Genomic DNA, 14843 nt, shown 5'->3' with positions numbered 1-14843 from the left:
GTAGGCGAGCACAATAAAAATTTGATTACGTTTTGATGAAATGCATGAAAGGTACACATGGCTCAATATTTGAACAGGATCTTACTGTGTTCTCCCAGAATAGCAACCATTTCTATGGCAACCTATTCATCATATTAACACCGTTGCTATCTGTTCATTTACCTTTTAAAGGATCTTGGAGGGATCGTTTTTCAAGATGGATACCTTTCTGCTTTGGGGAAAATATGGGTTGTCTTCTTTGTGTGAGAATTTCTTGAAAAGTCAATGGTCAGCCCACCAAAAAGTGAAAAGAAAATGATAGATGACATGTTTGTCATCATTTTTCTGTGCAGCTTACATACTGGTACCGGTACTTGTCAGAGTTCCGAGTATTTTTTAGTGTCTATGGGAATTTTAATGCAGGGTTGCACCCATAAACAGCGTTTGAGAGCATCTTGATTGTCACACAAAAGTTGTATAGCGCCACCGTGTGGTGATCATGTCATCTACTCCAAGCAAACTGCTTGACAGGTGCCATGTATTGAAATTGAAGTCAAGATCATGTTTGAATAGTGTGCTGTTTACATACGTGCATGAACGGTACGCACCGTAGTATGCTTGACGTGCTTGTACTGAACACAGAACAAGTGCATGCACATGTACACCCCTGTAGTGTGCTGCAAAAGGTTGAAAAATCAATTGTGTAAACTGCCATTTAATTATATCTTCATTTTTATGTACTGCACGTCAGAATGTGTACAGTACTGTCTGCCGGGTACTATAGGGTTGCAATTCAGGGTTGCAATACAAGGTTGCAATACAAGGTTGCAATACAGCGTTGCAATACAGGCTGCAACAAGACACAACCAGATTTTTAAATTGGATAATTAAAGGATGCTAAAACTGTATTTCGCGGAAACATACTGGGTTATAATCTTATTTGTATTCCAAAGAATATGAGGAGCAACGTGCTCCCACACCTGACTGGATAATGGAACAGTCCGAGGCTATATTGTGTAATCATCCAGGGGTATTCATTATGAATATTCATTGATTATCTGTCTGGCTGGCTGGGGTAAAACCCCCCAGTGAGCGCTGATGTATTGTGTGCACATGCTCAGTGCACATGGGCACATTGTGGAATGTTCCATAGACGTGTGTTTACGTTGTACATGTTCAAACAAAATTTGGCAGTTGAGAAAGCTCTGAATTCTAAATTCCAAAAAGCGAATTAAGCTGATGGAGAAAAAAAAGAGCTGTTGATTTATTGGTAAGTCTTTCTGTGGTAATTTTAACGTTGTGTTTTTATTCCTCCGTGGTTCAAACAAAATTTGGCAGTTAAGAAACTGCTGCACAGCATAAATGTACATTGTATTGCACTGTGTATATTCCCTTATAAAGAATGCATAAAACCATAAAGTGCTTGGCTGAATTTGGGCGGTCTAGGGAGAAAAGGGCAGGGCAGATTGGGGCAGTACAGGGACCGTGGGTACAAATTCAGAGAGGCGACATACCGGTATGCACTTTCTATTTTACCGTCTCTAAACTTCATTTTAGAGGAATGTTCTAACTTGTACCATCTGTTCCTTGCTCTATGCAAGTACATGTGCACATAGCTGTACACACTATGTGACATGTACTGTATGCATACAATGTACATACAATGTATTGGTATTTTGTATGAAATAAGATACCGTACATGGATGTACATGTACAGTACTGTACATGTACATGCACATGTACCCCAAGCCATATTTGGTCAGGGAAGTGATAACGACTGAACATGCATAGTAAAGTAAACAACAAATAAATTGTTTAGAGTATTTAGTGAAAGTTTACAACTGACTTTAGGCCCCCCCCAAAAAATATTCGGTCTGTGGTCAGACCAAAGTTCCGGAATTGACATGGCAACGCGTTTTTCTTTCTTTTTTTTCTTTTTTTTCTTTCTTCAAGCTTGGATTGTACAGACAAGGTGGGGTACTATTTTGCTTTTTTGGTGTCCTCATGTACATTGGTGTCCTCCATAATTTGCCTTGGTGCTCTCGATCATTTGCCTTGGTGCAATTTCCCATTCCTTGGTGTTCTTTGGTAAAAAAAATTTGAGGAGGTGCGGCAATAGAGGGCGCTGTTGGAGCTAACGCGGAACATTTTGGAAAAAAAAAAGATTGGCGCGCATGATTAAAATCGACGCGCGCGCTGACCAGAGACCGACTATTTTTTTTTTCTGGCCTTACATGTAAAGGAACATTAAGTTTATAATGAACATAAAACGTTAATACCTAGTACTTGATCGTGTGTTCTTTTGTACTTTGAATTCCCCAGCTTTGCGATTTGCTGGGGTTTGTTGATTTAATATTGTTTGATTTAATATTTCATACTCTGTTCGACTATTTATCAGATCTGTTATAAAACTGTATTGAACTGTGACGATTAGGCCTATGTGAGCGTATTTGTTTTTTGTTTTTCATGCAATGGTGTCTAATTGGTTCATGAAAATACCCATAATTGTGGCTGTGCTCATTTGCAGAAACTTTCTAAGATCTCATTTGGTGTTGTATGGTTTGAATCTATTTAAAGTACTGTGCAAGACAAAAATCAATGTCTCTATCTGTGGTTTTTCACAGTGCAGTATGGGCAATTACCAGTAGGTAACAATGGGGCCTTCTAATCCCATTGAACTATTGATGATTCTGTCAACAGAAATGACAATGTGACTGCTGCACATGTACATTACCAATAGATACCACAAGATGCTTAATGTATGCTAATTCATAAACACTGTATACTCAGTGTGTTATCTCCCCTAGTGAAAGTTGGAAAAAAAATCATTCGGGTGGGACTCGAACCCACGACCTCCTGCTTTCTAGTGTACTGGTAGACGTCTTACCACTTGACCACCAAGCTTTTGGGATCAGTTGGCTGGTTCGAATCTTGTACACACCCATGATGTAGCAGCGGGTACCGCAATTTAAGTTGGAATCGGGCTGATGTAAATCAATGTTACATGTAGGTCTTGTAGTCTGGTTCCCTGACCCTGCTTCAGACCAAACAGAACTTATTACATCACGGCCAACCTCGTGCCCCATGGGTACGATCTTGCAGCGCCATGTTGTTTCCCATCATGCCTTGCGCGATCGTAACCCCTGGAATTGTGTAATTTAAATGTGCCAAAATACGGTACATTATAATTAGGGCTGCAGTTTATCCGTTTTACGTGCCGACGCCATCTTTAAAATGTTAAAAGTGATTTTGAAGAATCAATCCTTCCAAACACAACGTTTGTACGTTGTGTTAATTAGCAAAGATTTGTATTAAATGTACGTACCCCTTTCGTACCTTTACAACCACAGATACAGGGGGGTTTTAGCGAAAAACGCGGCTGACATAATCCATATCGTACAGGCATCGCGACTTTTGAATCCTAATTTTTTTTCGTACGTGACGTTACGTGCAAAGCACGCGAGCGCATTATGGGGGCGCCCAGCGTGCAATCTTCGAAATGCGCGCGCAGTACGTTGTGAGTAGCCGTTCAGCGTCATTTACGTAATCATCACAGCCAGGGGTTAGTGTAAGGAACGAGCACGCGCCCCTGGAGTCGAGGCTGCATCACGGCATTGTCAGGTCAGGGTGCCAGACTGGCTGGCTTGCATCCATCAACAGATCCCTGTGTAACTGATTGCAAACAAACTATGGACTTAATTTGGTATATTGAGTGCAGTATTTGAAGAAAAAACCCTCAGTGTTTTTCCAACGATGGTTGGTCGACCATCGTTGGAAATTGATACATAATTTTAAGTTTCTTGAAAATGACAGCACACCAGGTGCAACGATCTCACAGGATGTTTGTGACTAGTATTATTCACTTACAATTTCTTTAAAGTTTGGTAGTGTTGTTTTTTGATGTTTGTGAATTTATATGTATATTTTTTTAAGTGCAATGTTAAATAAAACGTGTACAATGTAGGCCTGCAATTTACTTTACTTGCATACAATAAATGAACCAAAGGGATTTTTTGAAAAATCATACGTGAAATTTCAAAAATAATCATCTTTTTTTTGGGGGGGGGGGGGAACAAGGAGAATGTTTTTTAAATAAACTGATACCAGGGGAATTGCATTAGGCCAAAAAAAAAAGTCTCCGGTTTCTGGTATGGAGCTTGCCCAAAAAGTGGTGCGGCAATGCTTTTTTTTTTTTTTTTACCTGATTTTTTTGCTTCAAATGTCGGCTGATGACTGCAAATGGTGCCCGACTAAACTAAGTGCAAATATATGGGAGTCCAGAGAGGCCACATAAAGCTTATTCTCGATCATAACCCCCTCTAAAAACACGTTAAAATTGTGCAGCAGCAGGATTCCAGTCAAACCAGTGAGTTTGGCGGTTTTGAGACATCATCTTTCATTGAAAAAAAACCTTTTTCATTTTACCGACGCGCATGGCTACGGCGACGTGCGCGCATACCAGAAACCGGAGATTTTTTTTTTTTTGGCCTTACGTACAATCCTGGGTCTTGCTAACATTTGCTCTTTGTGGCGCTGCGTCTGATTGAGACTCGAGGAGCTAGCTTCCTTAGTTACGGCCAACTGGAGTCATTAGTAACGATTGTGTGACTAATGTTAGTAGGTGCCATTGACGTCAGAACTCTCTTGCTAAATTTGTACTTTCTATACTTTACACATGGCTCATGAATGACTGTGAAGATGTATAATGTACAATTGGATGCATACATGTACTTGTACAAAGTATTTAGTTGTTAATTATCATGAATATCTCCAAAACAATATCAAAAGGAATCCTACAGTTAACTTGTACTAACCGTGTGTGAGAAAGTAAATGACCAGACACAAATTAAATGTTTCAACAAAATTTATTCTTGGTAAATAAACTTCTGTTGCAACGATTCATTAAAAGAAACTCTTTTGATTACCAAACAGAACAAAGGATAATCACAATATTGGTTGCTACTAGTTACTGTTTATCTCATAGAACTAGAAATATTAGAGTGCTGACTCGATGTACAAAGTGATGCCTGCTGGGCGCATCCATGTTTGTGCACAAACCTATGGAAAACTCAAAATTTTGTACGGCTATTTGCATCTATACACATGTTTCTGCATACGGTAATTTGTATTCTATACAGGTGTTTTATCAGAGCCTATACGCCCTAAACCGAAACCAGTAAATGAGCATTTCGTTTTGCTCTGCGCAAACAATGCAAACGTATGCGCATATCCGCTGCAGATCTATGATTTTGCCATGACGTTTTTTAACTGTCATGATGCCCTTAAATATTGTTCTTGCGCGTTACATTTTAAAGCCAGAGTCCATCATTTGCAGCTATCCAAGAAATACATGTAAGTGGTGTAACTATTTTTGAAAAACATACTTGGTTGAAAAATAGTAAGGGGACTAAACTCCCTGTGAAATTATTCTTTCTGGCAAGCTGTCATTTTGAAGAAATCAACATGATCAACGAAAGAAGTGAGAACGTGTCTCAGACGCTGGATTCAGGCCCCATTCAAAACATGATTCAGCAACTTTTGATTTGAAATCGAGATCCTAGAATGTTGTTTTTTTCCCCGAAAAATGCAGCTGAACCTAAGCTGAAACTTAATCAGATTGGTTGTTCAGCAACCTTCTTCAGATATTGAGCACTTTTGTTGCTTCAAACGAACAAAATGCACAAATTACAAATGATGGACTATACCTTTAAGAGTACACTTTCAAAATTCACCCCATCTTATTTCATCATGTTCTACAATCACGCACATGAATTCAAAGTGTCTGCGTGCAGACGGCTTCAAAGTATCTCTGCGTGTAATAATTATATAATGAGGAGTTAGCGCTCTAGTAATTAACAGTACCGTAGACTCTCTATTGTTTATGTACACAAGTATACACACAGTGTACATTATTGTTACTATAGGGAAACTCCCATACTTTTTATGCCATTTCCATATTTTTAACCTTAATTTTAAAAAGAAATACAGGTCATATCATGTATCGACTTGTCTTTCAATGACAATTTGTGGCTTTTGGTTTCGGTTTTGGCCTAAATTTGTCTACAAATTATCAGTTTTAAACTTTAATACATTGTATGACTGTGCCATTCAGAGCAGTTTGTTCAGTAATTTTCTTATCGCATTTACTTTGTTGTGACTGCACACTATGTACATTCAGATCATTTTTTATTTGGTCAAGATCGTTCAAAGTAGATAATCGAGAGACTCTTGGAATTTGATCAAAAGACTTCCGGATTCACCGCATTTTTTGTTGTGTGTGAGTCTGTGAGATACACTGTGAATAGGAATTGGGGCTCGTTCTTGAACTTTGAACCAAACATGACGCAGGCTTAAGTAAACACTTCAACAGTTACTTGCGTCAATAAAATGTATAATCATTAATGTAGAGTAAGCTTCTGGTTTTGGTAAATCGCCAGATTTTCTGAAGTAAAACTTTGCACAAGGGTGTTGCTAAAAAAAACCAGAAGCTGGTCCAGAGTTCACACAATTTTATTCAGTTGATTCAGCACGGCTATTCACTGGAAGTCTTTTCATGCATCTGGTCACAATGGGCCAGATTTAGCCCATTTATTGATCAGGCATGCAACTTTTCCTCGGATCCGTTGATTTCCTCGTTTTTTACTTCTCATGAATGCCATTACAAATTGAAAAACACTGTACAAAGTCTTGTGTGGTTTGGGATTTCCTCGTTTTTGTCTACATTCCCAGTTGCATGCCTGATTGATGGGTAATCCTATACAATAGCACTGCCCGGCTCTCTTCTGTTGAACTAGTTTACACAAGTCATAAGTTACAGTTGGGGAGTCAGTCGGTCGGGGAGTCAGTCAGTCAGTAAGTCATTGAGATGTAAACAAGACACTAGGCTAAACATTGTAAACAAGGCACTAGGCTTTCTCATTGTATTTTTGTTGTACAAATGGAAATAAAAAAACAAACAAACACAAATAAATAAACAAACAAACAAACATGTCCTCTTGTACACGAGCAAAAATCGTTCTGGAACCTTTAATTCCTGTACCTTAATCCACCTTTAATTCCGCCCCCCCCCCCCCCAATGCCCAGCTCAGTTCATCAGCATCAGCCTCCATCAATACTTTGTATAGGGTTACGCCTCCCTTGGAAATCAGATTAACTGTGGTGTCAAACCAGACACACCACAGACCCCTCCCCCCCCCCCCAAAAGGGAAAGAATAAGCTTGATTTAATCTTTTGATTGCTCGCGCCGTGCTCGGCGGATTTGACATGACATTGACACACAAGCCAGTCAGCTGATGTCTTCAGCTGTGACATTCTTGTCTGCTTTGCTCCGTTTTTCTTTGTCGGGCTTGCGGGTGTCGTGTTTTTATTCTTCGCATGGCGGCAAGACATGAACACCACTAAGTCTCGATTTGTGGTTTAGAGTTTCTCCAAGCTACCGTACATGTTGGTAGGCCCTGTATGATCATGATTCATGTACACGTGTGCGTGTACAGTTCATACAAAAACTGTTCATACAAAAATGTATTATGTAGAGTATGAAATTAGACCTATAGTGCTTGGACAAAATTTAAATCGTGTACATTTTTGGTATAATTAAATCTGTGAACATTTAGAGGGAAATTAGATCTACAAAATGTGCTTCTAAATAGACAATATTTAAAGATTTAGATGTACCGGTATGAATATAACTGCAGGAGAGTTTGACGTTATCTATATGTGCCTCACAATACTTGTATAAATTTACGTTTAATTGTACATTGTACAAAATACATGTGTAGCACCTTTATTCTACAATTATACACGCACAAGTACCACATGTGTACATCATGTGCCAACTAATTATGATCCACCATATCAAGCTCATAAGAGTGCACGGTAGATTAGATGTCATGATGCATTCTCTCACCCAGAATGTACTGTTTGTTTTACGGACAGTGAGTTACATGTAAATAATTGTCTACCAATGGAAGGGACCTAAAATGAGTTGGAAATTATACTTAAATTCACACTTAATTTATACATACTATGTACATGTAAGGAATTCATTAATTCATTCACAAAAACTGAAAAAAATATTTAAAGGTAATCTATACAACATTTGCAATAATGCAATTCACATGAAAAACTCAAACTACCAAATTATTATAAAAAAATGTACTGGGCCTTGCTATGGTACTTTCTTTTGAATAATGTGCATTTTCTACAGCCAGCGTTGTCATCTGCATACATACATATAATACATCATGCGGCTTTGCTGTGATGGTCTATCCATATTTGTACGTAGAGACCCAGGGGAGATTTGTCATGCAGTCATTTGTTAAGTAGCTTTATTGTAACCATGGTAACAGATGGGCCCAAGATGGCAACCATCCACTAGCAATTAAAGTGTAATTTGAATTCAAAGGGAAACGTTGAACCCCCGCAATATGAAACAGTGCAATAAATGTTGTCGTTTCATATGCTTGCTAAATTCTTTGACTGACAAGTAACAAGTTGAATGTTTTGAAATGTTTACAAAAATGCTGTTCTGTACTATGACATCTTGAATTTGTTCCTTGTTGCAAGTATTGTTGGTTATTTTCAAACGAAACTTTCTGTCAAAAGTTTCTGTTTCAAATACATTTAACTGTCAAAACTGTTTAATGTCCAACTGTAACTCCATCCACTGACTATGCAAGGATTTTACATGTTATAACGAGAGTCTGTGTCCTGACAGGTTCGTATTGTTTTCTGAAACATGAATGGTTTATTTTTTAGTTCTGACTTTGTTTTTTTTCTTTCTAGATGTTGATCCGAACTATCGGCGGGCACGCAGCGCAGAGGACCTGTCCCCGAACTCCATCCCAAATGAGCAACCATTACCCTCGACGCCGCCGGTCACCAAGCATTCATTCGGTAAGTTTGCAGCGTAGGTTTTAAAATAAAAAATAAGAGAGGTAAAAACAAATCAACAATGGACTCCGTGTTGCAAGTACCCCCTCAACGGTGACGAAGAGAGAGTTGAGGGAGACCACTGGGAAGGACATTGGAACGCATTACCGTCAGCGCTTGACGCTCACGCGAAGACGCTACGGATTTGCGCGCTCTCAGAATAAACTAACGCATTACCGTCAGCGCTTGACGCACACGCGAAGACGCTACGGATTTGCGCGCTCTCAGAATAAACTAACGCATTACCGTCAGCGCTTGATGCTCACGCGAAGACGCTACGGATTTGCGCGCTCTCAGAATAAACTAAGTCGTGCGTACCGGGTACTTTGCACAGCGAGCCACAAGTACCAGCGCGCCCACGTGGTGTGTCCCCCACTGAAATTGGTTAAAAGGCTCCCTGTCTGTGTTCGCGCTTTGATCCCATATCTGAAAAACATTTTTTTTTTTATTTAAATGTTCAAAGAATGTGAGTGTTCTTTTGAGAGAGATGATGAAAAATGTACACAGTGTTATTTCAAATGATAAGGTTGCATGTTTTTTTTGTAAAAATGCCACACTTTTGTCAAAAGTCACTTTACACATATTGAGAGATCTTCCGTCAGGATATTATCTCAAATTTCTTCTTTAAAGGTACAGTCCATCATTTGCAGCTATCCAAAAAGTAACTGTTGTAATTATTGTTGAGAAACTTACATGTACATGTACTTTGTTTAAAGATACCGGTAGTATTGAAAATGTCCATTAGTATTTTTTTTTAATTCGGTGAAGCGCACGTAAGCGTTGACACGATGCACACGCACGCGTAGTTGCTATAATTCGTCGGTTCAGTGCGCGACATCGCGTAGCTGCAATCGGCTCAGTGAGAACGTGTCTCAGATGCCGAATTCAGGCCCAATCCAAAACATGATTCAGGAACTTTTGATTTGAAATCGAGATCTTAGAATGCTGTTTTTTTTTTCGGAATATACAGCATTCACTGAGCTGAAATTCATCAGGATAGTTGTTCAGCACCCTTCTTTAAGTTTTGAGCACTTTTGTTGCTTCAAACGAACAAAATGCACAAATTACAAATGATGGACGCTACCTTTAAAATCTGTCAAATTTCAGCCATTCGGAAACCTAGAAAATAAGTACATGTACATGATGTTCTTCACCGTTATTTTAATTTTTGACAAGTACAGTTTTTATTGCACGCAAATCCCGATCGCACAGCAGGTTTAGGCCGGGTAGCACGTCTAAACTTTATCGGTGCATATCGAATATTTGAATATTCGACCAAGTCCAAGTTGGCATAACCGAGTACTGAATTACTCAAAAATTCACAGCCTTAGTGCAAATGTGCACATTCCTTGCTCCGCACAATGCTTATTAATTTGTAAGGAAAAAATATTTTGTCATACTTCCTCATCAATTGTTCGGGCCTGACCTTTCAAGATTCCATAACTCGAAGGATCAAAGCCAAGTTCCCTACACTGAAAAAAATTGCAACTGGCGAAAATGCTGTTTACACTAATGTCATTGTGCATGCCTGTCATCACGTGGGAACGTTACTGTACTGGTGCGTTTAGCCATGCCTGGCTGATAGAAACTCATGCAATGAGTTATCCTGTAATCTAGAACGGTGTAAAGTCCAAGTTCGATTCTCTTGACATTTCTGTGCGGGACGTGACAAATCCTCATGGGCTGGGCACATTTCGAAATTTGTTGCCGAGAAGAGTGAGCGTGTAGCTTGACAGCACTATTTGGAACTGTTTATATCTGAGTCTACGTGACTACGGTAGTTTAAGGTAAGATGTGTACCACTTGCTATGAGAAAATGTACCTTCATAAAATGGCTGAAGTTGCTTGAACCCTGAAGAAAATGTGCAAACGATGATCATGTTCATTCAGTAAATAAGTGCACTATGTACGGTACCGGTACGTACCGGTACATGTTTCTCAGTATGTCATTGTATGTAATACATTGTACGTTAGAAATTTGTTTTTTGTAATCACATGTATGTTTGTACATATGCGTTTACGAGTTCTTATTAGAGTTTATTGCACAAAGTTGATGAGGCAAAAGCAGAAAATATGTAACTACACATACCGGTAGTTACATGTACATGTATACTGTACATAACTGTACATTTACCCAGTAATTTTCCAGTGTACTGTGATACATGTACATGTATTTAAATTGATGACATTTGTTTACTCTGATCAAATAATTTACTCACTTACGTTTAAACAAAATTACTCTGAAGATTAATTATAAAAAAAACCACCCATTTACACATACGTATACGAGATGGTTATCATGGAGGTAGAATTATTTGAAACTTAGCATTTTATTAATTAGAGGTCAAAATTTTATGAAAAATTCTTCACTTCCCATAAAAAAAGCCAAACTGACCATCGTTTCCCTGTTCAAATATCAGAAGGTTTAATTGTTTTTGTGAGTCAGTATACTTTGAAAAAACATGTACAGAGACAACATTAATAATTTGCCAATGGATTTGTGGTCTGTGGCAAAAATCTCCCTCTGTCTGGGGTTTAGTGACCATTGACCTGGGCTAGGTCCCACCATAGTCTGATAAGCCAAGCCCCCCTGCAGGTACATTGTGCGGGATGTATTCATGTGTTAGCCAGCATGTTTGCCAGTGTCTGCTACAGGTGTAATGAAATGTGTAATCAGAGGATGACTCATCCTGGCCAGACGCAAAGTAAATCTTGTTACTGGTGGACTGTATCAAAACAAAATTCAGCATATTTCACCTGGTAGACATGTACACGTATAAAATTAAGCGCGAATGAGCCTATATTGTAAAATAAACAGTGAATAATTGAAAACAAAAGCTTGAAATGTGTACCCTCATAAGTCCCCCAATATATTAATGGATTTTATATCGCAGGCTTGGGTGAAACGACCAAAGTCCGGAAAAATAAAACATGTATCCTTATTATATGCTATGCGGACTTCAGGTTTATGGAGAATATGAATTGATTTCCTCATAGAGCTGGGTCCTACAATGTACCTCTATTTAGTCTATGATCTCCTCAACCCAAAACAAATTGACACTGGTTTCCATCAACATTTTGAACTGTTTACATCAGTACATGTATTTAAAAAAAAAAGAGATTCTGTTTGCAATAATCTAAAATCGTCTTCAAAAAGTGGTGGCAAGTATGGTACAAGCTCATTCCAATTAATTGTGGAACCCAAAATTTGTAGTTCTACACACCTCCCATAGTGAATTAAAAAAAAAAATTCCTGCATTTTAAATTTTTTTTTTGAAATGGTGATGACACGTGTGCAGTATTCAAAATTCAGAAATGATTATTGTGTGGCAGAGTGTATCCTCTGCCAGGATCTGCAGGAGAAACGTAACCGTCCATCCCCCTGGCCCTTCCCCTTGGGGGGCCGCATCCTCATACAGCTGTTGATATGTGGCCAGCACACTGACGCATGCAGTGAGTTAGGTATAGGATACTGGGATGTTGCCATCGAACATCGGCCAGAGGTTCCACGTTGTCCGTTCGAGCCGGGGATCTGTAAGTGAGAGGCGAAGCTTTTTTTCCGCGTTTGCTCGCCTGACTTTCTCTGATTTTGTCTGAATCGGTGAGTTTTTGTTTGCGATTTGGCGTTAGGAGAGTCGAGTTGTTGTGGTGGAGAATCGTTAACGAGATTTTTTCAGCAGCAACAAGTTATGTGTAATTTGGGTGGGAGTGTTCACGTCGCAGGATTGTTGTTCAGATATTTTCAAGAGCAACAAGTTCTTTGGGAGAGGCTGCGGCGATGACAGTGTGGCAAGGTGGATGATAAAGAGGGAGTGACGAGTGTTGATGAGAATAGAATGTTTTAGAAAGAGGATAATGATTTCAGGAGGTGAGGGGGGGGGGGGGAGTGACGATGATGTGACTAATGATGACATAGATAGCAATTTGGAAATGTTGATTACATGCATGATGACATTCACACAAAAATGTGATGATAATTATGATGATGATTATGATTAATTTAGAGGAATGCATGGGATGGCATTTTGGTTTGAAACTGTGATGTACCGGTATGTACACTGATAATGGTATTGATGGCAAACAAACACCATTGCTGATGGAGATTACTACCGGTATGCACGTATCGGTGATGGTAGTGATGACCTTGTTGAGGACAATGACAGGAAGATGACACTAAAACCTGTAGTAACAGGCTTTATTCACGAGTCGGCCATACTAAATTGAAATTGAGGTAAAATCATTTTTGGAACTTGGGAATAGAAATGAAAGCAATGACATAAAGTTAATTACAAATTAATGCCAGTCTGATAGTTAAAGGGAAGATACAACATTTGCAAACATCACAAAACGAAATGATCAAATAATCACGAAATACCTTACTAGATTGTTAGGGAATGACAGTCTAAAGCATCCTGTAAAATTGTGGCTCCTGGTGTGCTGACATTTTCAAGAAAAATTGTATTTTTCCAACGCTGGTCGGCCGACCAGCGTTGGAGAAAACTTGCTTTTTTCAAAAACTGCTGCTAATTTTTCAAAATTAGTTATCCCGCGTTTTCTTTGCAATTGATTACACACCTGTGAAGGGGTACAAGCCAGCTAGACTGATTCTCTGGCCTTACGAAGTCTATAAATTGCTCCGTTTCATCTTAAGTGGGGTCAGGGAACCAGACTACAAAACATGATTGGTTTTCCCAGCATCTACAAGCCCAAAACGTGAAACAAGTCATTTTAACAATATTTTCTATAACATACTGGTACTAATCCTCCAAATCCATTTATTTCTGAAAATTGCAGCAAAAGCAAATGTTGTACATTCCCTTTAAAATTTGTGATTTACACGTATGTTATAAGCCACAAAATGAAATTGAGGCTTGGAATGCATAAATAGTCTGGCACCATCCCATTCAACAGTTTACAATATGTATAAAATACATTCAGTGAACACGAAAAAAAAATAAGGATTCCTCATGAATAAGGTCCATAGTGGCCATGGCAAAGTTATTTGTTGAGGATGAAAGTGCTCTGTTCATTGAGCTGATGGCGATAATGGCTGCAGGTAATTTGTTCATTAAGCTAATGGAGCAAAGGGCTGGTCAGATAAAAAATACTTGATAAGTTACCGTAGTTTGCAGGTTATTATGTAGATGATGGTTTTGTATGATTGTAAAACATTCAAACAGTACTTGTTTATTAAACTGAGTTGCATTAATACAGGGTGAGTATAAAAAGTGAAACCCAAATGGTAGGACCAATTTTTGAATGAAGTTTTACCTGTAGCACTTTCAAATCTAAGTTATAATAAAAGCCCAATTATTTAAATGAGCTTTCTTTTAGTACAAAAATCATTCAAATCAATCATGTACTTTTCAAATTACGGAATTTTGAACACAAACACCTTTCTGTCAAAAGGATCACAAGAAAAGGTGAGTGTTCTTTCAGCAAAATGAAAATAATTCATGCATCCCTATGAGAATTGTTTTCGTTTGGCTGAAACTGAAAGAACACTTACTCTTCGTGATCCGTGGACAGAACTTTAAAACGGTGTTTGTGTAAAAACATTCTGTAACTTGAAAAGTACATGAGAGATTTGAATGATTCTTTCTAAACGAAAGCTTAATGACTGGGCTTTCATATCATAGATTTTGAAAGGGATACAGGTAAAAGTTCATTCAAAAACTGGTCCTGCCATTTGGGTTTTTTTTTCTTTACTCGCCCTGTAGCGTACAAACGTAGAGTTACATATGTCAATTGTCTATAGTTTACATATTTTTTGGCAGTTTTAATTGTACAACTTTATATGAGGTCTCTGGTCAAAACTTTGTACCACAGTACCAGTATTTTGTTTGCGCATCAAATTACTGAACAGTGTGGAATTGCTCATACATTTTCAAGTTAAGCTTCCTGGAAAACAATTCTCAGTACCGGGTATTTGT

General features: G+C 38.5%; 1 protein-coding gene across 2 annotated transcripts in view; it reads left to right on the top strand.

The window, feature by feature from the left end:
• LOC119724632 (transmembrane and coiled-coil domains protein 2-like) overlaps positions 1–14843 on the top strand; it is a 43466-nt gene that overhangs the window by 5210 nt on the left and 23413 nt on the right. For both annotated transcript variants that reach the window (XM_038195763.1, XM_038195762.1), the window contains exon 2: positions 8764–8874. In XM_038195763.1, coding sequence (XP_038051691.1) covers positions 8764–8874 — 111 coding nt within the window. The remainder of the gene's footprint in view (positions 1–8763; positions 8875–14843) is intronic.

This window comes from Patiria miniata, unplaced genomic scaffold (assembly GCF_015706575.1).
Source record: "Patiria miniata isolate m_02_andy unplaced genomic scaffold, ASM1570657v1 HiC_scaffold_18, whole genome shotgun sequence".
Classification (NCBI taxonomy): domain Eukaryota; kingdom Metazoa; phylum Echinodermata; class Asteroidea; order Valvatida; family Asterinidae; genus Patiria; species Patiria miniata.
The sequence above is the reverse complement of the archived record's forward strand: the minus strand, read 5'-3'. Positions and strand labels throughout refer to the sequence as shown.